The sequence below is a fragment of the Strigops habroptila genome, chromosome 5, assembly GCF_004027225.2.
Source record: "Strigops habroptila isolate Jane chromosome 5, bStrHab1.2.pri, whole genome shotgun sequence".
NCBI classification, from domain to species: domain Eukaryota; kingdom Metazoa; phylum Chordata; class Aves; order Psittaciformes; family Psittacidae; genus Strigops; species Strigops habroptila.
The window spans coordinates 21,042,931-21,065,977 of NC_044281.2; the positions used below are offsets into that span (position 1 = coordinate 21,042,931).

At 40.0% G+C, this 23,047-nt stretch overlaps 1 protein-coding gene across 2 annotated transcripts in view; it reads right to left on the minus strand.

Annotated features, from left to right (window-relative positions):
• Positions 1-23,047, minus strand: part of CERS6 (ceramide synthase 6) — a 121,910-nt gene that overhangs the window by 81,190 nt on the left and 17,673 nt on the right. For both annotated transcript variants that reach the window (XM_030487850.1, XM_030487849.1), the window contains exons 2-3: positions 5,095-5,200; positions 2,502-2,632 (exon numbers count right to left, since the gene is read on the minus strand). In XM_030487850.1, coding sequence (XP_030343710.1) covers positions 2,502-2,632; positions 5,095-5,200 — 237 coding nt within the window. The remainder of the gene's footprint in view (positions 1-2,501; positions 2,633-5,094; positions 5,201-23,047) is intronic.

Sequence of the window (23,047 nt, forward strand, 5' to 3'; positions counted from 1 at the left end):
CTATTAAATATACATATTGCAGTAATGCCCAATGGCTCTCTTTAAATGAAGCTGGCACTTAGTTCTATCAGCGTAAGTTAATGACTTTCATTACAGCTTGACCTTACCTTCCAGTTTGCATTCATAGCTCTCATCTGCATGGTCCTTCCATAACGTATGCCACAAAGGAGCAAGTTCAGCACCCATAACTTTCCTGTCTGAGCCTGTATTTCATGGTATGTTTAAGCTCATTCTACCTCTAGGTCAGCCCAAATCTGCTGGCACTAATGCAAAAATCTTTGACCTGAGTTACAGAAACAGCCAAATGCACCACCCAAATATGCTAGCTCTAACAGTATTACAGTTTTAATTTTTTCCCAATATTTCCTACAAGTTAAGCAGACAAGTGCATACATTAACAGCTACAACTCTTGAAGGAGACAGGTTGTTCTTCACTGATCTAAAAAATTAGTAACTCTAAGACCATCAGCTGCTGGCAACAGGATGACTACATTTAGCCACAACATCACCCTGCCAGGCTTTATTAAATATTAAGTAAGGTGAACTTCAGCTGTAAATACTAAGGAAAGGACTTAAGCATTCTGACAGTTAAGATACTCTCCTTATTAAAAGACAACCACCTTCAGACAATTTATTTTTCTTCTTTTAAAATAATAATAAAAAAGGACTAATTCTCTGAGCTAGAGAGCCAATTTGCTTAACAGTAACTTCTGATTTCTCTCCTATTCAGTCCTACACTGAAAATAAGTATCAGTTACTGCTTGAATAATATTTCACCTGTGGTTTGGCTTTAGGAAAAAAAATGCCTTAATACAGTCTTTATTCAGGATCATATTATGAACCTTCCTGTATGTCTCCACATGAAAATTAAGTTTAATGAAAATACCTAGGAAACCTACAAAAAGAAAAAGATTAAATATATTTAGGAGATCTATATGAATAATACAACAGTGTATTCCACAAATTCTTTTTATATATATGTATGTATGTATATGCACACACACTCCCCTCTCTCTCTGGCTGGCCTGCAGTGATTTTATGATTTCTTTACTTGCAGTTTCTTAAAGAAATCATTTAAGAATTGGTAAGAATAAAAAAAACCAGCACCACCACAACCAACACCACCCACAACACAAAACTTGGAAAACAAGATGAACTAAGATTTGCCTTCTAACTTAAATAGGTATCCTCTATTTCTGCTGACATTTCTACCTAACACTTCTTTCCCAGCTAACAGAAAGTATAACTAGAGTTTTAATCCAGCAATAACACAACTACTTGGCCAATACTTGTTATGGCCTCAGCAAGATTTGCCAGGTCTCTCGATTTGAGGGATGTAAAATTTGCCTTAAACGCATGACCTTCCACATCAAAGGAACAACATCTAGCAGTGCTAGAGGACTGAGTCTTGACATTAATAAGTCTTTTTAAATAAACTAATGTTGTTCTTTGTGTTTAGTTATGAATTCAATGAGTCCTCCTTTAAGAAAAACATGTAAATATTTATGTAGAATTAATTTTCCATGCTCTTTCAATGCAGATTAAGTATTGGTATGTTATGTTACTATATATAGACGCGAGAGAGGGACTCTTCATTAGGGATCGTAGTGATTGGACAAGGGGGAATGAGTTTAAACTTAAACAGGGAAAGTTCAGGTTGGATATAAGGAAGAAGTTCTTTACTGTGAGGGTGGTGAGGCGCTGGAAAAGGTTGTGAAAAGAAGTTTTGAATGCTCTCTCCCTGGCAGTATTCAAAGGCCAGGTTGGACAGAGCCTTGGGTCACACGGTCTAGTGTGAGACATCCCTGCCAATGGCGGGGGGGTGGAACTAGATGATCTTAAGGTCCTTTCCAACCCTAACCAATCTATGATTCTATATCCAGCTGGCACGGAAACGTAACTTAGATACTAAAACCAATGGAGTCTAATTAGAAAAGCGACCTTTACATAGATAACCAGTTTGAAGAGCAGCTGGGTGCTGGGAAAGATTCCTGAGAAGAAAACCCTGGCAGGTGAAAAATAACTTCCTAAAAAGCATAGGAGCCTTTAGCTTCTGAGTTCAGTGCACCTGAGAAAATGGCCTAGTAAAGGGGACAAGCCTAGGATGAGAACAAACAAACATAGGATTTAATAACCCAACTGACTTTAATCTTTACTCCTCCATCTTGGATCTCTGTCAGGCTGTACAGCTAAAGGCGGTGCTGTGAAGATAGATTCCAACCTTAACACCAGGTGATTTGTCTTGAAGGATCAGGCTGGCACCCTGACAGTATAGAATCACAACCACCTGATTTCTGTCAGCTTTTCACCATTGAAAGTACACAGAAAGTACAATGTGACTCCTTCAGAAGAAAGGAAACTGGTTTTCTCATTCAAGAAGTTATATTCTATCAATTTGTATCATTTTCTACCCATCTACAAAAATACCCATGAAGAACAAAGGAGGAAACTGATGAGGACACAGGCTCAACAAGACTCAAGAAGAGAAAGTGCATCCTTACATGCTCTCACAGAACTTCGTAAGAGTGCTGGGCTTTTCCTGGTTGCGTCTTTGACGAAACCAACGTTGAATGCTGCGTACATCCCAGTCCAGCTGCTTGGAGAGGCCCTCCAGCCTCTTCTCATCTGGATGCTACAGAACAGAGAAGGATAAACATTATGTTTCTACCCAACTGCAGTGAACCACTGTAAACTGCCTCTTGATGTCTTACAGGCTGCCTGTCAGACACATGGATACATAGAAATAAAATTACTTTCCCAGAAATTTCTGCTGTCAGATCTACATCAAAATAAGTTTACAGTGACTATTATTAATCTCGGACATATTCTGTAATATTGCACGCAGGTTATTACTAATAAGAAAATTAAGGAGGACAATGGCATGAAATCTTGCTTGAAACTTGGCAAATGATGAGAAGTAGGGATAAAATGCCATGCATTTCTCAAAAAATGGGGCTTTGAAAGAAACACCCCCACAGGCCACACGCTCTGCCTATTCCATCCCTCTGCATCAGGATCTTTGTCCTATAGACTGTTGCAGTAATGAAGATTGTTTGACAGACATGGAAAGAAAACATATCCCCTGTTTGTACATGTTCATGTTAAAAAAAATGAGGTCATTAAACAAAGCAGCAACTTCAAAAGGAAAATCATCTTGACAACAGGGAGAGAGGATTTTTTTTTCCTGTAAAATTAGCTCCACACAATTATTCTCCAAAGCAGCAAATGTGGAACTCTCATTCTGTTAGAGTGGCTGTAAACCAGTGCAGACATAAGGCAAAAGACTATAGCTTGACTAGTATATGGAGAACAGCAGTATAGGCCACGCTTCCAATCATGCAATTCCACACAAAGTATTGCATGAGGACTATTTATCTATTTTCTCCTGATCACATTATTTTTTTAAAGAAATAGAAAAAGCTTTTGGACAATCTGTTTTCTGGAGTTTCAGCTTTATTTCTGCAAGCCAGTTGCATGCATTGAATGAGATACAAGAACTGCCATGATAAAAACTTTTGTGAATGTTCCAAGAGGTAAAACAGCAAAGCTTTTGTCAAGCTGAAGATTCATCTATTGGCTTCCAGGAAAAGACAGGAAGGAAAGGAAAGGGAAGGGATGAGAGAAAGGTAAAATATTTGCCATCTATCTCAGAAAAAAAGAAGGTTTTCTAGTCAATCCAAAGTAGCCACAACTTTATCAAGAAAATCCATTCTCTGTAACTTTAGAAAAATCAAATGATTGAGGCAGCTCTTCAGAGTTTGACTAGAGAGAGCTGCTGCACATGACTCAAAAAAAGACAGCTAGGTAAATCAGACAGTTTCCTTGAGAGCAGCTACCAAACAGCCCTACCAAAACCTCACAGAAAAGTAGATAGATACTTTCTTTTGGAGTGCTTGGCACTTGTCTCCGTGCACTGGGTGCTGGGGGCTGTGTGCCAGCTCCTAGCATGACTCACAGACACCTGTTAGACCACTTCACACACCCAGGCCCTGTGCTGGACTAGCAGATTCTGAGAGGAAAAATAAAAATACAAATAAAAAAATCCCATTCTTCCTCTAGCTGGGTCCAGGCCAGAGCACATGTGCTGCAGCTTTCAGAAACAAGGTATGCGTGATTCCCTCTCTGAAAACGGGACATAAACCACAACAAGTGCCACAGTGATCTCAGGATAGGGTAGGACACATAAGCAAGACAGATCCACAGCATATTTCACTGTTCCTGACACTGAACCCAACTTTGCCTATGACTTCAATACTCTCTGAAGTTCAGGCTGATGCCTTTGCTGTGGTGTGCTCAGCTGTAGCCTGCAGCTGAGGTGGCACTGGGAAGTTCCTGCAGAACTTCACCCTTCAGGCCTCCACTACAAAGTGGCTGACCACTGGGGTCCTCAGGAGATGCTAAAGGACATCTCATCACTGCTCACTGCTATGGAAAAGCTCAGGATGCTTCAGAAGCATGGACAGAGTTTTAGTTGAGATGTCCTGCAGTGAGAGTTGGAGGAACAGAGACATCAGCAGTGGGAAAACACTTGTACTGTATAAAAAAGTGTGCAATCTTCAAAACATTATTTGTTCAGGTTCCCCCCGCTTTTCTACCACCCCAACTCTCCAAATTTCAGAGGACATTCATCACAACACAAACAGCTAGGACACCAGCAAGCCACCAGCAGTCTGTGCTCAGGCAACTTCCCTAAAAGGAGTAGTTTTGAAAATTCATGGAAAACAGTAAGGCCAATCTTACTGACTCACAATTCTCTTTTATTTAAAGGAGACAAAAAAACCCCAAACCACCACCAAAAAACCCACAATGATTTTTCTGAAATTTCTAAAAGATAAGCGGCAAAAAAAAGTAGGTGGCCATATGGCACCTACACAGTAGAACAACTTTGTTTTGTTTAAAAGCTTACAGGAGACATCATGAAGGGATGCACAACTGCTCCAACTGGCATACAATAACAACCTTGACATTTCCATGTTCTGATTTTAGCTGTAAAAACGCAGCACTGAATTTAGCAGTTAGCTTTATTTTGTTCAGCCATGGTTTATAGTGCTGTATACCACTTTACAAGGTAAATACTTCAGTTAAATACTCTACCTTTGTAATAGCTGTGAAAACTTTTTCCAGGATAGCATTAGGTTGAGCTTTCTGTGGTCCGTTGGCTTGGACTTTAAGGCCTAAGGCACATGGTTTAGCAATGAACCTGTGGAAAACAGAAGAATGAAAAAAGGAAATAAGTGAAATCCTTCAGTTATTTACTTAATTCCTGTTATCAATCAACGATGCGTGGTAAACACGCAAACATTATAACCCCACAAACAAAAACAATACTTAGCCTTACAGCTCAAAAGCAAGCTCATACACATGATTTCATCACAAAGTAAGTAACATCACTTTGAACGATGAAAGAAACTCTGGGGAGCACATGAAACACCGGATTTTCTTTCACGTTGTAAAAAAGAGAAAAGATAGAACAAAAGCATGAGAGGAATGCCTCCTAAAGAAGCACCAACTAATCAAGAGAGCAGGGGAGCTTGCAGAGATGAAGAGCACACAATATTCTCCTCCATACAGAGTGTTTTTCATAAATTGGTTTCCTGAGTAGCTACTGCCTCAGGACTCCTTTTGCACAGTGGAAATTCGAACAAAGTCCTTAAAGGCAGTAAGCACTTAAGCTGCCCAGTCAATACAATTTTCTAAACGATAAAGTTTAAACGGTGTCGAGCCATGCCTCAAAGACTTCGCTTTTCCTCCAAACTCTTCTGCTAAAATACGAAGCTGTCACAGATGCAAACACTAATCCATAAATTCATCCAGTTTATAAACTGTGTGTCTCTGGCACATTTTAGAGATGAATTACATAGCTTACACTACAGACCCTCAAAGACCACCATTCCAGTTCCATGTTTATCCAGCTGAATGACCACAGGTTCTTAATTCTCATCCACATGCAAGCCCCATTTTAAGCACTGTTTTAAGCTACAACTGCTATTTCTGCTATGTTTAAGAGAGTACACTTGATTAAAGTCCTAAGCAATGTTACAGTGGTTACAGCAATAGCATTTGGTGAAGAAAAATGGGTGATGCCAGACCACCTTGTTTTCCTTGTTTTTCCAAGGAAAAATTCTTGAAACATTGATACCATTCCCATATGAAAACCAATTCTAAAGCCTGAAATCATTTTGGTGACTACTTGTGAGGTGGGTGGGAAGTCATATATCCAGACGCATGCAGTTTATCAGTGAATTCGTTATGTGATCCTTGTATGTTATAAGAGAAAAAAAACAAAACAACTTATTACTTATTTGTTCTCAATTTGGATTAGCAGCAGACTGCAAGTGTACTGCTAGCTCCATAGCATCAACCAAATCAGTGGCACTGCACAAGGTGTAAATTCCTTGCATTAGGGTTAAATGCTTTGACGATATCAGTTTCACTGTGGATTTTCTGAGCACTTGCAAAGTCAGTCTCCTTTGAAGCAAGACTTGATTTGGGGGTTTTTGTTTCTTTATAGGGTATGGTTTTTTGGTTTGGTTGGTTGTGGGTTTTGGGGTTTTTGGACGTTTTGTGGTTTTGCTTTGTTTTCACACACCTGCATCTTCAATTTCTGTTTTGGTTTTCTCATGCGGAGTGAAGGAATGAGAGAGCCATGCTACAGCTCCAATAGAAAGGCAGTTCCCTAAACATGCTAATTTAAAAGAAAAAAAAAAAAATTAATTTGGTAAAGTCAAAATCAGATTAAAAAGTCCAAGTTAGAAAAATTCCACAAGGAACAATTCCAACAAGCTCATGCTGAGCTGATCTTCATTTAAATCTAAGCAAATCAGCTGAGTTTGCTTAAATGCCATTCCTAAAATGATACGTCTCGCTATTGAACAGCCTAGATAGGACAAAGCACAGTGTTTGTTTGTCTAGATTTTAAAACAGAAGAGAATTGTTATATTGATATTATACTCGTTACCTCAAACAAAACACATTTTCTGCTTCTGGTATTTACTTAACAGGAATATATTTATTTTTTTCTTCCTTTGCTACTTATGTTTTTCACATGCAATGGAGGAATGGGCACACGTCCACAAGGACAGGAAAGCACAGTAAGTACATGTACAGGGAATGCAGCTGCAAGACACAGGATGATCTTGGCCAGCTACATCAGGGAGGAAGGGACAGGGAAAGCATGAAAAAGCCCACAAAGGTCTCTCTCCTGATATGCTCTTGCGGTCCTTCTCCACATCTGAAAAAAAGCTTTTAAAAAAAATCTCCTCAAGGGATTGTTAATTCCTACTAGGACACTCAAGGGAAATAAAGCAATTTTAACAGGAACATTTTATATGCCTGCAATACTGAGCAGGTCTGTCCACCAACTCAAGTGCACAAGAGCCATGTCCATATGATTGCCTTTGGTGCAACTAGTAAAATTCAAGAGATAGATACTTTTTACTTTTCATACAAAACCTTAAGGAATTCAAGCTATATTTTGCAGTATAAAAATTGTTTTTCAAGGTTAAAATGGAATTTTAAAGTAGAATTCAATCAATAGGATCCCAAATGTCACAGCAGGTGTCATAAAAAGCATCATTAACATAATTCTCACCAATAGTTTTCCATAATAATTTAAACAGATTCATAAGTAAACAAAACAGAATTAATGTTAGATACATGCATAAACTACGAGCGTTTTGCCAAATGTTGTACTTCTTAAAAGCACTATTAATTTTTTCCATTTCTGCTAATGCTGTGCAATTCAGTTCCCTAAGCAGTCTTACTGAAACCCACGGGACTATTTATTGCATAAGGTACTGCAATTAAGAGGGAATAACGATTGTGAAAGAGTAAGGAGAACAGAATTGAGTATATTGCCAGCTTTTCTCTTTAAAACATGTAAATCTGAACAAAGCCACACTAGCATCTCTTCTTTCAGTGGATTCCAATACAGCTGAATTGAAAGCTGGTATTCAATTACACAGAAATTAAGGACAAGCATTTTCTGCTGAACGCAGCCCCATCTATTCTGGATCTATAAATGACAGACTAACATAAACAAGGGAACTAAACTCAGATTTCAAAAACCTTTTTAAATGCAGCTTCTTAATTCACAGTCTAAAGCCACATTTAAAAACAAAACCAATCCAAAAAGCCCACGGCCAGCCAGTTCAGGCAAGAAGGGTTACTGTAGAGTATTGGAGTGGGAAGCACTCAGTCTCTGCAGGCCCATAAATACTGCACCCTCTGCCTGCACACAAATATCTCTGAATGTCCTGTGCCCCCTGAAGGCAGGTGCTGGTTTGCATTTTGGATCTTGTCTGGTTTTCCTCAAATCTATTATTTACAACAGCAACAGCCTGACCTCATACTCCACCTCAAAATCAGAGGTCAGCTTTTCCTCTACAAAGGGGTCAAGAAACTCCTTACAAAATGATCCCCAACTCCCCTAAAGCACTAAAAGAAGTACTATTTCATCAGAAGTATATAAACTTGTTCACGAACAAGTACCATTTTGGGTTTCTCACTTGTCCTTTAACAAACGCCAACTAGACAAAGGCAGTGGCTATTACAACAGATGGTAGGCAAAAAAAGAAAAAAAAAACCAAAAAACAAACCCACAAAACAAAACCAACAACCAAAAAAAACCCCCAATCACCAAAACCCACCACCACCACCATCATCACAACAACAACAAAAAAAGCCAATTAAAAATTGCCTTGGTGGAGGAAGGTAATCAGTGATCACAGCAGATGCTGTGCTGCATAGAGGAAGAGGAGGATCCCCCACAGCCATCAGCCCCAGCAAAAACGAAACCCTAAACCTGCAGACTCTTCAGAAGCCATTCCTACCACCCCACACCAGACGTCTAATTCCTCACATTCATAAAATTACAGCTTAAAAATACGCTGGCTCCGCTTCCTGGGAACTCCACACCCTGTGAAAGTTTCTCTTTAGAAATACAAATAGGTCAGATCTGCAATAAGCACAAACCATCCTGGACACATAACTGCAGTATCACTGATAAAATAACCTCTAATAAAAGAGTAAGGAAAATGCCCCCTCTAACTCACAGAGCACTTTCTATTCTCCTTTAACGGCTATTTGAACCTTACTAATTAATTACCATGTAACCTTTTACTTTACTGCTTTCCATCTTGACAAATTACATCACTTTAATCCTGGAATTAACTAGAAATGGTAGTGTTGACCCTCAATAATCCTTGGAGGCTGATGTTTATTAGCACTAGCAAATTCTGCGTTAAATAAATATTTTTTAAAGTATCACATTAAGGAGGAAGAGAAGAGTGAAAAGACTTTTTTGGTGATCCTCTGGATTTTACTACAAATTAAATAACCCTACTTGCAACATATAATCTTTGCATCTTTTTGAATTTTGGTCAGAAACTAATACATATCAACTCTTTAGTCATCTGGGGCACTGGAAATATGGGCACTCCCATGGCACATGAATGTGGCGTTTCCATACCAGCAAGTCATCTTCCATTTCTGAGCTGACCACAGTGGCTGCCCTTTAGCAAATCCATGCCTGACAGTTTCCCAGCAGCTCTGCAGATGCTCAAACACCACAGAGTCCACAACAGGTAAATAGGAATGACAAGTTTTTTAAGAGCTTAAAAGGTCTGCAAGAATTAAGGCTTTCCAAACAGGGCCAAAAAACCCCAAACCACAAAACCATTAAGCTAACAGGGCTAATGAATATTTGATTCATGTAATTAAATATGTCCTTTTTTTTTTTCTTCCATGTAAGGGGAGATATAAACAAAATACTCAATGGCTTGTTCTAAACTTTCAATTTAAAAAATATAAGTCTTAAAATAACTGACAATTTAGCTGGCAAGTGCTACACGTTAACCAGTTCAAAGCAGGTTTGGATTCCTTCCCATGCCCTTTGAAGTGATAAAATTATACTACTTTGCAATGCTTATTTGTCAAATGTTTCTGCTTTATTTAGAAACTCACTTCATTTCACCAACATTCCTTCTAGAACTAGAGAGCAAGAATCCAGAAATTGAAAATCATAAACCTTTCTCCATTTTTACTGAGGTAAATAAGGGAAAAAAAGAAATCAACCCCCCAAAACAGCACACCAAACCCCACAACTCTCTCTCCCTTTCTCAAACTCAAACCCCACAAGCTGATAAGAAAGGGCTCCAGTAATGGGAAACAACAGACTGAATGAACAAAAATCTGTTAGAAATTCCCCGCCACCCCTGCAAGAGGATAACAAATTACTATCTGATCCTTGACTTTCCTATACTGTCCTAATATAACCTGCAATAAAAGCTATTGAACTCAGGTCCAATTATTTTTACAAAAGGATAAGGACAAGATTATCCATTCATGGTAATCTAAATCAAGACAAGGTTCTTTAACGTAGATGAAAAAGGGTATTTTACACTTCCATGTTTAAAACCGGCATACCCAAAATAAATCACCACCATGAGAGATGGAGCTGCAAGAAGTCTTACTCAGCCCCACACCCAGGAATAATGGCCAACAAAATAAGCTTAGATTATTTTTTTTTTTAATTTATGGATTTCCTCTGCCAGATTTAATACACTGCCCTGCCATTCACGTGCGATATATTTTAAATGTTGTTGTATATCAAGAAGGTTTCTGAAATCTGTTAATTTTATAAAGTAAAACTTTCAAACTACGTTCACTGAGACAAGTGCCCTGCCTGCACCTTGACCTCAAAACACCTCCTGAGGGTTGCAAGCAAACACTGAATTCATTTCAGTTTCTGCCTTGTTACTGTCATTTCTTAGTTTTTCATCAACCTTCTTGTTCCTCTTGAGTCTTGTTAAAGCAATGACTTTTTCTGTCTAGGTGTAACACATTTTAATGGCTAACAGGCTGTGTAAAATCTTCTCCCCACAAACTAGAAAACTTTTTCCCTTGATATGTTTCAAGCACAGAAAGCTTCTTCCCCTACTTAAACAACTGTATTTTGTGGTCGAATTCAATATGGAAGCTCACTCACAAGTTTTCAAGAGAGAAAAGCTAAGCTAGTGCATATTTCACACTTTTTAAAACATGTTTGTTGATCACAGCTTGAATCCTTTCGCCTTTCATTTTTATCAAAAGTAGGTCTGGACCAACAGACAGGACTAATGGCCTCTTATTACAGCCCAAAACTTAAGAAGCCCATGCATCCCCTAACTAACAATCTATTTTCCAGGAAGGTAAAATCAGTCTTGTAAAAAGCATCTGCATAAAATCACCCTGGAGACTGCTCCTACATGATTTGCGCTAACATTAAAAATTTCATGAAACCATCAGGCAGAACTCTAGCTACAAAGTCCCCATAAGCACAGAGAATATGTATTTTGCTTTAGCTTTTCATGTCCACAAAGATATTTGAGTTAACTGCTTGCCAGTGCACAATGAGAGTTTGAATCTTCCCTTCCTGCGCTGAGGATGCATCTACATGGAGAAATTTGAGAAAATTATGGTGAATGTGAAGTGTACAGAGCATCTGAGTCATCTCCAAGTATAAACGAACTCTAGTTTGAGCTACGTGGTATACTCTGATTACATACATACAGCATCTTTATGAAACTGGTAAAAAAAATCTCACTTGGACACAGGCAAAGTTGAAGTGACGCTTGCATTAAAGATTACTCATGTTGTTAACTTAAGCCGACTGCAAGCTCTGGAACAAAACAAACCAAGAACAAACCCTCCAAAAATCCCCACAAAACCCACCAAAACCAAGCAAGCTATTCCTGCAAATTAAATATGTCTGTCAAATCTCACCATTTCCTACCAGTATATTTACAAATATCAGGGAATGCAGCTACAACCAGCACAAATCCCTCTCTGTGCTAAAGAGGGGCCCAAATCTGTTTTGAAGAGTCTGGCGCCCTTTTTGAAAGACTGATGCAGAACAAGTTTTCCCAGCTCATCTACTTTATGCTCTCTAAACACAGGTTGTTCCAGGGATTTATAATTACAATTGTCTAACTTGTTGGACATTGCTTGCTGGTTTTAAACACAAACAATCTAAATTTGCTCTAGCAACAAGGATGAGTGAAAGCAGAAGAGGCTCGTTTCTAAGCAGATGCTCAACAGATTTACTGCCACGGCACACAAAAACAATTGCTGAATTTGTTTTGTTATTTTTGTATAGCTGACCTACTTAATTCAGAAGTTACTTGTATTACTAATTACAAAAAAAAAAAAAAAAGGCAGAAAAATCTTACTAGTACCAGGAAAAATTCAGTAGATAAGTATGGTATTCACTCCAGTATACCTAGCCCAGCACTGATTTTGGCTTTATGTTTTCCAACACCTTCTGCTACAGAAGGCCCCCCAGGATACAATGTCTGCAGCACAGGCAGGGGCCTTTACCATGTTACCTGATCCAGTAGCTATACAGGAAAATTAACTTCACCAAAATTTCACGGCTCAAATGGGTCACAACTCCCACAGTGAAACCTTTTCAAAGGTAAGAACATGCCTGTCCAAGCAAGAGGCCCAGCACACAATTCAGCAAGTCAGCAAGAACCTTCTGCTGATGAGCATCACAAGCACTGCCTCAGAGGGCAGTGTACAGGAGAGCTCAGATCCGACCCTTTCAAGGGGACCTATTACCAACTCTCCCAAAATGACTTCAGAAAAGCACGCATCTGCACCCAAGATGTCCAATACTCTTCCTTCTCCTGTTGTCAGAGAGATGAATTTGTAGGCTTAATTTAAAGGTTTAAACTAACAATAGTGGGTGTGACCTTAAGCTAACATAGTAAAATACAGCAAGCTGTTCTAACTTACTGACACATAGGGAGTAAGGAATGTCCGGCTGATGGGGAAAGGAACATCACGGGACCGATTGATAACAACTAAGGAGGCAGTAAGTAAGACCAAGGATGCTAACCTTCAAGATAACGGAGACTGGAACAGAACAAAAGCAAGGACATACCACTGCTAACTCTGCACTAGGACCTTGCGAGCATGCGCAGGCACCAAAGTCAATCAGCAAACACAGTGAGGAAAACTACCAACAACCACCAGAGACCCCCACTCAGCAAGAAAGCACATGCGTAATTAGAATGCAGGTATTATAATTAGTTCCTGGAAATCTCATGAATATGTAAATCATTTGCTAGAAAAACACTAAATATGCATGAGTATGCTAAATATATAGCTGCTGCCGGCAAGTAACGGGTGCGCTCACATTTGTGAAATTATTCACATGTGCGCCCAGTGCTGCAATAAAGAATGCCTACTTCCTAAAACTCCAAATCAAGTCTTAGAGAGTTTCTCCGTCAGACTTTTGCAGTAACAAATTACCCATTACTTCCACCCCAGCATCATTATCCCATACCTCCCATCAAATTATACAAACTAAGGACTATACTGTGGAACTCACATGTTTCTAAAACTAAAAGCTAAGCAGCTTGCAAGAATATTCAGGTTTCTGAATGAGTGACCTTTTCTCTTTCTTCGGCTCAAATTATTAGACAGCATTTACACTCACTGGAGGTGGAAAAAAGATTGCTGGAATATCAATGCTTTGGGGTTTGGTGGAAGTTGTATTATTTTTTGTTGTTGGCTATTTTCTTGAGTGTGTGGTTTAGGGTTTTTTTCGTTGTTGTTGGTTTTTGTGTTGTTCCCCGCCCCCCCAAGGTTTTGAAAGCTTCTTGTTAATGTTTTGACCTGAGAAACCTTCCCAACAAGCAAACATGGTTTTGACCTCATCATTCGACAAAGTTTCATTAAAAGACTTTTAAAAAACACAAAACCTACCAACCAAAAAACAACTCAAAACCCAGCCCACACATTGATCACCAATGTCCTGCTACTTCCTAAACTCGGAACTGGGAAACTATTTGAAATCCTCCCTAACAAATGGTGTTGCTCATCCCTCATAACAAAAATCAAAGTACATGTCAAAGTGGCAGTAGAAAATGCATCTATTACAATACTTGGACCTCAGGGAACGGGTCTGGCAGCAGCCTGCAGTGCTGCTGAGGACTGGTGGCACTAACAGTGTAGAATGAGAAACTGCTCACGTAAGGCAAGGAAACGCAATCCAATACTTTACTGAGTGCAGGTATTTGCTAGGATCTAGCATGGGCAGAGTCCTAGAGGTCAGTGGTGGCAGAAGCTGATGCATCACTACACATGGGCATTGTTGGGCTTGCTCCATCGGTCAGGCACACCTCTGGAATACCAGTTCCCAGTACACAAGTACTGCCACAGCCCCTGTAACGCTACAGTGCCACTCCCATGCATTTTTTTACCATTCAACATAAAATATTTTTTCCTTTAATATATCAAAGATGGATATAAAAAGCAGGCTAAAGAATAGCACTACAGCTGTAACACTTCATGCAATGGGAGTACTGACATGTACACATAAAAGCTGTATAAAACTGTTCCATCTCTGCTTGCAAGAGCAATGCTTCACCTTCAAAAAGGTTTTAGCAATTTTTCAGCTGGGAAACAAAGCACCCTATAAATTCAGCATATTGTAGTAGCAAAACAGCATTCAGCATCAAGTATTTTTTCATACTTTCAATGCCATGTAAGTGAAAAATGATTTTATACAGATCAGTTTGGAGAAGATTTGGTCACAGGAATCTGCTTGGGGGCAATAAGGGACTCAAGGGCTTCCATCCAACAGTACTTTCATGTAATAGAAAGTTTCACTTAACTCGGCAGTTTGTGAAAGGTAGGTGTGATTAAAAAAAAAAAAAACAAACAAAAAAACCAAATTATCCTCATCACTCAACAGCAGTATTATTAAATGCTTTGTCCTACAGTTACTCTTAAGGAACTTGACTGATATGACTGACCCACACCATTCAATTACTGTAAAACTATTTCTTTTTTTGCAGTTGGCTTTCTCCAAAATTCACATTGTCCTGCTTTTTAATTTTTTTTTTTATTTTGACTGAACATACATATCTAGAAGTTACACCTCCCCATTGTGCAAGGTCAAAAATTCTCCCTTTTTCCTGAGATTTTGTTTCAATCACAAAACCCACAACCAGTAACATCTGTTTGGCTTTGAGTTACCTTTGCACACCTAGCAGCCCCTATCACAAGCTGCCAGCCAGACTCCACTGGTCACAGCCCCAGTACCAGACCCTGTTCACATATTCTGCTAAACCCTTTCATCTCACTGTAAACCTATTTAATCCTTTCTCTCACAAGGATTAGGAAAAGTTAGGAAGGAGTTTCTCTCAAGCTGCAGGTTAGTTCATAACAGGACTGACTGGAGCACAGGGTGTTCAGCTACCAATACGGGAATCCAGTGCAGCCTCTACCAGCAGCATTCCAGCTGTCTCTTTTGTAGTAACTTAGTAAGTTACTACAAAAATGGGGCACAAACAAAGCCAGCAGCTTGCAAACACAAGTAGCCATGTTTTCCAAACATGGAAGCTAATTATTTATTTATTCATTAAATGGATGCATGCATAAAGTTAGAAGTATTTCAGTTTCTCCTGAAACTGTGAGACCAAAATGCTGAAGCGGGAGGAATTGCATGCTTTCTCCAGAATAGTAACAAGAACTGCACAAATGTAGAGAAAGGTCACAAATAAATATTTTTGCAGCCAGCTGCCTAATGCTTTTTTCCTTTGTAATGCCTAAAAATAAAGAGTTTAGTCACTCTGTAACTTTCCAAGTGCAGATGAGGCTGAGGGAGAAGGGAATGGAAGGGGATATGCACTCTAGTCACCCCCACCTCTCACACAGTGTCTCCTCCTAGCTGCCCTCCACCAGCATCACCAAAGCTGTAGACGGCCAGATGGATGATACAATGCTGAAGATACCACACTCACATTTTCTGCACACAGTAAAATCAGGATACACAAGTCAGGGCCAGTGGTAAAATTCAGGTCTCTCAAATTCTAGCCCACTACTAAAGGCCAGCAGAGATAAAAATATTCTCCCAACTTTGAAAAAGCTGAAGCTTAGGGACTTTCTAGCCCAAAAAAGGCATCTCTGCATGCAGCACTCCCCAAAGAGCTGCCCCTAAGTAGCTTGTTGAGCCCATACAAACTTTCAATGCTCTGTGTCAGAGCTCCCCAGTGCAAATTCACAGTGTGTGAAGACAGTCATCTCCATTTTGAACTTGTCACTCACAAATTTAATTTCTCGTCCCTTACTTCGTGCACTGGGTAAAGATAAACAGTTATTCCCAACGCATCCTTTCCATTCCACTCCTTACCCTATAGGTTCGCGTCCTACTCCCCTCTGCTGCCTCCTAAAATACAGAGCTGATACATCCCTGTATTTCAGCAAGTCTGGGACAACCAAAGCAAACAGCCAGCCGTAAAACATCTGCGTATGAAAAGACTCATGGCCCAAATGGGATTAAATGCTGGACAGAGAAAAGGGTAGGAAGAAAGCATAGACAGACAGGTAAGATTGACAATTTAATTTTTAAATTACAGTAGGTCACCCTAATACAATGACTTTTTTCTAACCCGCCAGGCCCTGCAGCATTGCTTTATCTTTTAGTTTGGTCACATTTTCAATATGTGAACACGTGAAAAATGAACGTAAGAATTAAAAAGAGCAGTGAGCCTATGTCTAGAGTAAAGCCGTAGCCAAGACATACCATCCACTGGCTTCTTGGCAGAGACAGACACTTAATGCAGCTTCCAAGATGCAAAAAGAAGCTGCAGTTACCTGCTACTTGGACATGACCCAAAAGTTGCTAAGTGACTCAGAGCAACTATCTAAAGAAGTAAAAGCCTCAGCAATTATTCTGATAAGTAACATTGCTCTGCTCACTAGAAAGCCAGTGCCACTCCTCCACTTTCCTCTGTGGTAGTTCTTAGCCTGGCCATTGACAGCTCATCTCATCAACGTCCTCTTGTGTTCTAATTTATTTTCCTTACTCTGATCTATTTGCTACCAGGAGGCAAAATAATGAAGGATGTAGTTAAAAATCCCTAGTATTCACTCTACCAACAATCAGTCCATCTGATGTTATTACAAAAGACTGTAGCAAGTCACAGAACAGAACTGGGCAGTTCAGGAATGCCTTCCTGGAAAATATTAAAAGGTGTCTGAAATGATGAGAAATTATACTGTTTACCTAGAACAGGAACTCACTAAGTTGCATCACGTTAGCATGAGTTTTTTGACAGCTGGTAAGATAGAAGGTGCTTTACATTCAGTGGAAAAAGAGAAAAAAAAAAAAAAAGAGTTCTCAAAATGTTTCAGTGCTTGTCTGGCTGAAGGATCCCACCCTGCTGCCTTCCTCCACAGGTTCTGCAGCCAGTCCATGAGCAAGGGCAGGAGCTGCGTGACCAGCAATGTCTCAACCTCTGCCTGTCTGCTACAAGTGTGCATTTGCATTTGAGCAAATGACCCAGCACAATTTATAAGCATGCTCTATTCCTCAACATTGTCATCACACTACCTGGGAGAGGCAAAAACTTCATGTCTTGAAAGTAGAGCACACACCACAAAATGTTTAAATATTTGTAAGCTTCCTCTTCGTCCTCTTGAGAGTTTGGTTCCTGAACCGTGGGTGGGCTGTCATGCATACAGAATCACAGAATGGTCAGGGTTGGAAAGAACCTTAATATCAGAGAAGATTTAAGCACATGCCTCACTTACAAACCAGTACCTCTCCTGCAAATCCTATTTCTCCCTACTTCAAGAGGTAGGACGTGTTTCGGGAACTTTCTGCTCACACTAAATCTTCATTCTGCTGAAAACTGTTCCCTTTGAATTGGGAATAGGACATGGATACCTCACAGGATGATGGTTGTATTTCTGTAAGTACTTGAAAGGGATGGTTGATTTGACTTGGAGGTTAAGCTTTTATTCAAAGAGCTAGGTCACAAAATCAGCAAACCTTTTAAAGGAACTTCAAGATGAAGCAATTTTCATCCTGGCTGGCAGTTGTAAGCCACAAAAGATGACCACAATGGTAGTCATTCACTCTATTTTTAATATATGCGTGAGCACATGTATATATATGCGTATACAGAAATGCACACACATATAGAAAGCATATGTAATGGCACATATTTATATATTTGTGTATATGTAACGTATGTTTGTTGTATATGTGTGTGTATACACAGTCAAACTTCAGCATGTTGTCTGACTACTCAAATAAAAGAACAGAGCCTTATTTCTTTCCAAACGCTTTGCACAAACTCGGAAAAAACCCTGTTCCTAACTGGTACAAGAATTTGGTGCCTCAGTTTGTTTCTAATTAGCTTCCAATACAAAAAGATAAGAGATACATGTAGATATTCAGGAAGCCTATTTCTGAAGAAGCATGCAGCATTGTTTAGCCTATTTCATCCTTAGATTAAGATCACTTACGAATATAAGGACTGTTCAAAATTTGCAGCTGGAGTTTACAGCTGGATCCAACTAAGCTGGGACAGGGCTTATCAAAAACCAGCTCAGACAGACCCTTTTTGAGAGGTAGTTTCTACATGCATTTTATGATCATTTAATACCACCCAGACTGATTAAAACATTCAACAAAGAAAAAAAGCAACTAGTTCTCACTAGCTCCTAAGCTCTCCTGTACATATTATACCTTCATCTTTCTAATTCAAATTATTTCTGAATTGTCTTAATGCTTTTCTGTTTGATTGCCACCTCAGCAGGGCACTTTTTCGGAAAGGCAGAGAGGCAATCTGGAAAGCAGCTGTGGCTCTGCATCCACAAGCACAGAGCACACTGCCCTCCAGATGAGCTTACCAACCCTCTATGCACCCCACTGTCTACTGGGGAGCTGGGGAAACTAGTGCCTATTGGAGTACAGCATATACTGCAGTGTTTGAAATGCAGAACCTTTGTCTTCTGCCTTCCATACTGAGGCTTTCCCAAAGCAAACCCTACCATCGCAGGCAAACAATGAGTCTTGCACACAAAATACTCATAACACAGCTGACGGGCATCTCATTGTACTCCTAATACGCGATAAACAATTAGTGATCAGACAAAGCAGTGCAAGAACAAATCCTATTAACAAATAATGGGATTTGCTAATGGATCAACCAAACACCACTTTGGAAACAACTCCATGGGCTGCTGCAGCCAGAAACGGCAGCCAGGGAAAGGAGCTGTGCGGCACAATGTGTTGATGGGCTGCACACAGGGCTACTGGCCAGCTGCGGGAGCTCATCACATGAAAACAATGCTGGCGCACCAGTTTTGACAGCAATTGAAAATGCTGCAGTATGTATCAAGCAAAAGAAATCTCATATCTTGGGTATCTGTGAATCATTTACACCTTGGATCTATGAGCAAGTGTATTTTGCACATCAAAACACATAATAAACTGTTACAATTCTATTTTCTTTTAGCTCATTACAAGACTTTCTCAGTAACTTGCACACTCCGACTTCAAATAATCCCATATAGGACATCTGACTGAATTGATTCCCTTCTTAGATTGGTATACAACTGCCTACCTCCAGCAGCAGAGGGTTTAAAATAAACAAACAAATAAATTTGGGCAGGTGCGTATTTGGCGGAGCCTGACACTGTAACGTTTTTCCCCAGTGGGTGATATTAGATGCCCTAAGTAGGTAAACGTTGAGAAGGTAACGCAAGACATGGCTCTTTCTCTATAGGAATTAGAAAAAACGAGGAGACAAATTCCCAGTACTTAAAAACCGGCCAGAACACTTATCCACCCCAGCAGGTCACAAAATATTTGGAAGATAATAGTTACTTCAAGCTTTTAAAGCAGCAACTATTCGTTACTCTTCATATTTCTGTTTAGGGGTGCTATATGCCTTCTGATCTCCTTGAGATCATCAGAATTGTCTTGCTTATTTATTTGTTTTTAAACACACTGCAGCACGTGCTGCTTGGGATAAAAGCAGCTGCTTCTGCACACCACAACCACCACCACATTACAGAGGGACTGGACCCTGCTTTGAATTGGTTTAATATCTTCTATTAGAATATAAAACCAGAAACTGATAACCAAAACTGGGAACCAATATGAGCTACAATAATGCATTCTGGGAGATTTTTACACAACTGTAGACTGTGAGTTTTACTTTTTAAATGGAAAGAAACATGGTTCCTAAGATTGGTCATCAAGTAATTCCTATTTAGGAGCATAACTAAAAAGTCAAAAGGAAAAAACATTCTGCCTTTAAAATAACCTGTGACCAAGCAATGTGAGGGTGCGGCTTGAGCTAAGACGCAATGGTTAACCTAGCCCAAGCATCAAAACCCACCCACCAGAACTGAGACACAAACACGCTACGTTATTGGGGATCACCTCTTCAATAGGTCTTCAGGGCACGTCCCGTTGCTCCATGTACTGCAGTAAACTGAGTGTTCTGTTGTGCAGAGAATTACAAGACAGCTCAGTGGAAAAAGCACAAAAGCTATTTAGTATGGTAACTAGTATGTTGGTCTGACAACTCAAATGGAAGCGACAGCCAGTCTCTCACCCAGCTGGGTTAGAGATTAGCCATGTGTAATATTGCTGCACTTGGAACTGTGGAGTCCTGTATACTTGGCAAAAGGTGGAAGAAAGGAGATGAAACAGGATGCAAAAACACCTAGGCAGGAATCACTACAGGACTTCTTTTGAAGACTTACCCATACAGCCTGTTTGCCCAGGCAAACACAAGCATTTACAGCACCACATGCACTTGGCCAGCGTGGTAAGACTCTTGCACTTCCCTGTTGCATACACTCCAAAACACTCAACATGCATGTCAGTTAAGTATCTGCACAGTGCTTGAGCTGCAGCAAGGCTTTGCAAGCATTGAGAGCACTTGGTAATTACCAATTTTACACAGAATTATAGATCAAACTCTGCCTTCTCTTGAGAACAAATTAGACATGACATCTATATCCAGATACATGACGAAGTATCACAGCCCAAGACTGCAGCTCACTTAGAGTGGGACTGGAAATGTCAGGCCAGCAGATAAAATGCCTCAGAAAGATACCCAAAGCAGCTCCTGTGAGCAGGCACTTCTTTTCAGCTCCTGGGCTGACAGTCACTTTCTTGACATGCATGTCAGTCGTTTTCCTCCAGAGAAATGTTACCGACACAACCTGGCTCCCGATGAGCATGACCGCTGCCTCCACACTTACAGCCAGGAACATAAAAAAAGCAAGACTTCAGAATGCCCAGAACTATGGTATATCACAAATTTTACTTTAGAAGAGGAAAGAGTGATGAATTTATTCCACTGCCAAAATCAGCTTCTACCTACAGGAATATCTTTTCAGCTTCAGAGAAAAACCAGAGGGATGGAAGGAAGAGGGCTGGGGACTGCTGTTACACCAAAATTACAGCATACAGCAGCATGCAGAAACCATCCTTTTCCAGGCCTAAAGCAGGTGAATATTGTTGACTAACACATACAGGCCAGCTGAAGAGAGAGACAACCTCCGAGGAGTTCCCACAAAGCCTACAGAACCTCCCCTGGTCCAATCACCACCTTAGCTGTTCTCTTTCCCTACCACTGTGGCCCCCTTCTTGCCGACTGAGAGCTAGAAATGCTAGTCCTCTTCAAGAGCCTCTCCAGCTGACAAGAATCAAAACTGGAGCCACAGCCAGTGTCGTAAGAGAGCAGAGATCCCAAGCAAACTGTAAGAAACTGCAAAGTTGCATGAAGCTGTGCTCCAGTGCCACTGCCTACAGTACAATGAAGAGATCCTCAGGACAGGGAGAGTATGGAGCCAGGGTATAACCGGTAAGGATGGGTTTATGCAGTCTCCTGATGCAGTTTCAGATAAATCTCAGGGCAGTTTCAGAAACAAAAGTCAGTTCCCTGGCTTTCAGTGGGGTATGATTTTCTTGTAACAGATTCAAGTGGTTCAAGAACAAAACCAGTTATTATGGAACACAGAACAGGTAAAACACTCCGTCAACAACAGAGTCCTTTGCATTACACACATGCCGACTTAATATCCCCCTTCAGATGTCTGTTGTAATGCTTATCCAGAGCATCTGGAGGGTCAAAGCACCGTTCATGAATCTCCATGCTGTTACAGTATTTAGTACTAATCCCTGGTCCTTCTCTGCTAAATAAGGGAATAAAAATAAACAAACGAGCAAACCAAGCAAAGGCCAGGACCACTTGATATAAAATAGAAATAAGAAGGCAGAACTACTAGCTTAGAGATGTTATCAGAAACTCAAAAAAAATACAAAGTCTTCCAGCCTTGTTTAGCTCTGTGTGTAAAGCAGCATCACAAAGCTATGCACAACATGAAGAGTGGTATTATTTCACATACTTGGTAATACTGCAGGCAGAACGAAAACCCAAGCATGTAATGTCACACAACTATCAAATACACAGAAAGGAGAACGATGGAGGGGCAGGGCAGAAAGCAGAAAACCCCACAGCAACACAGCAGAAGTAGATTTCTTCCCTTACTTCCTCACCACACACGCACATTTTCATGACACTATATACGATGACAAAATTTTATGTTTTAACCCACAAAATCTGAACATTCAAAACAAACGCAGCTGTTCATGCAGGGAACAAAATGAATAAATAAATAAATAAAAGCTCTTCTAAAAAGGCAGATTTATAACTGTATCTCTCTGCAGAGCCATGCAGATTGAAAAAACTAGGTCAAATTTTTGCTATTCTCACTGCTATTCCTCCCTGGCCCTCCTCCCCTTTAGCTTTTAGTAGTTATTGAAGAAATCAATTAATGATAATGCAACAGACCTGTCATGCAGGTCTCAAATTACTTCTGCCTTGTGCATATCGGGGAGGGGGTGGTCATCTATGCAACTATAGATGCGGGGGGGGGAAATTCAATCACTAGTCTTTCCAGTTCACAAATCCTAATCCTAGAGCATATGTACTCAATGCTACTGGGGTCCATTATCAGCCAAACAACGATGCATGTTTTAAAAAAATAAAAGGGGAAGAAGCAGGGCAAGAGGCAGACAAAGATAGGCTAGAAAGAGGCAAAAATAAAGGAATTGCTGTGCTTTCATTTTTGCTGCATTTGCAGCAAAACTATGATAGCATCTGCTGCTTTTAATGACATCTTGCTAGTGTATTTTCTACTTCTTCATGGTGAACGGTTCTAGAAACCTCATAAATATCTC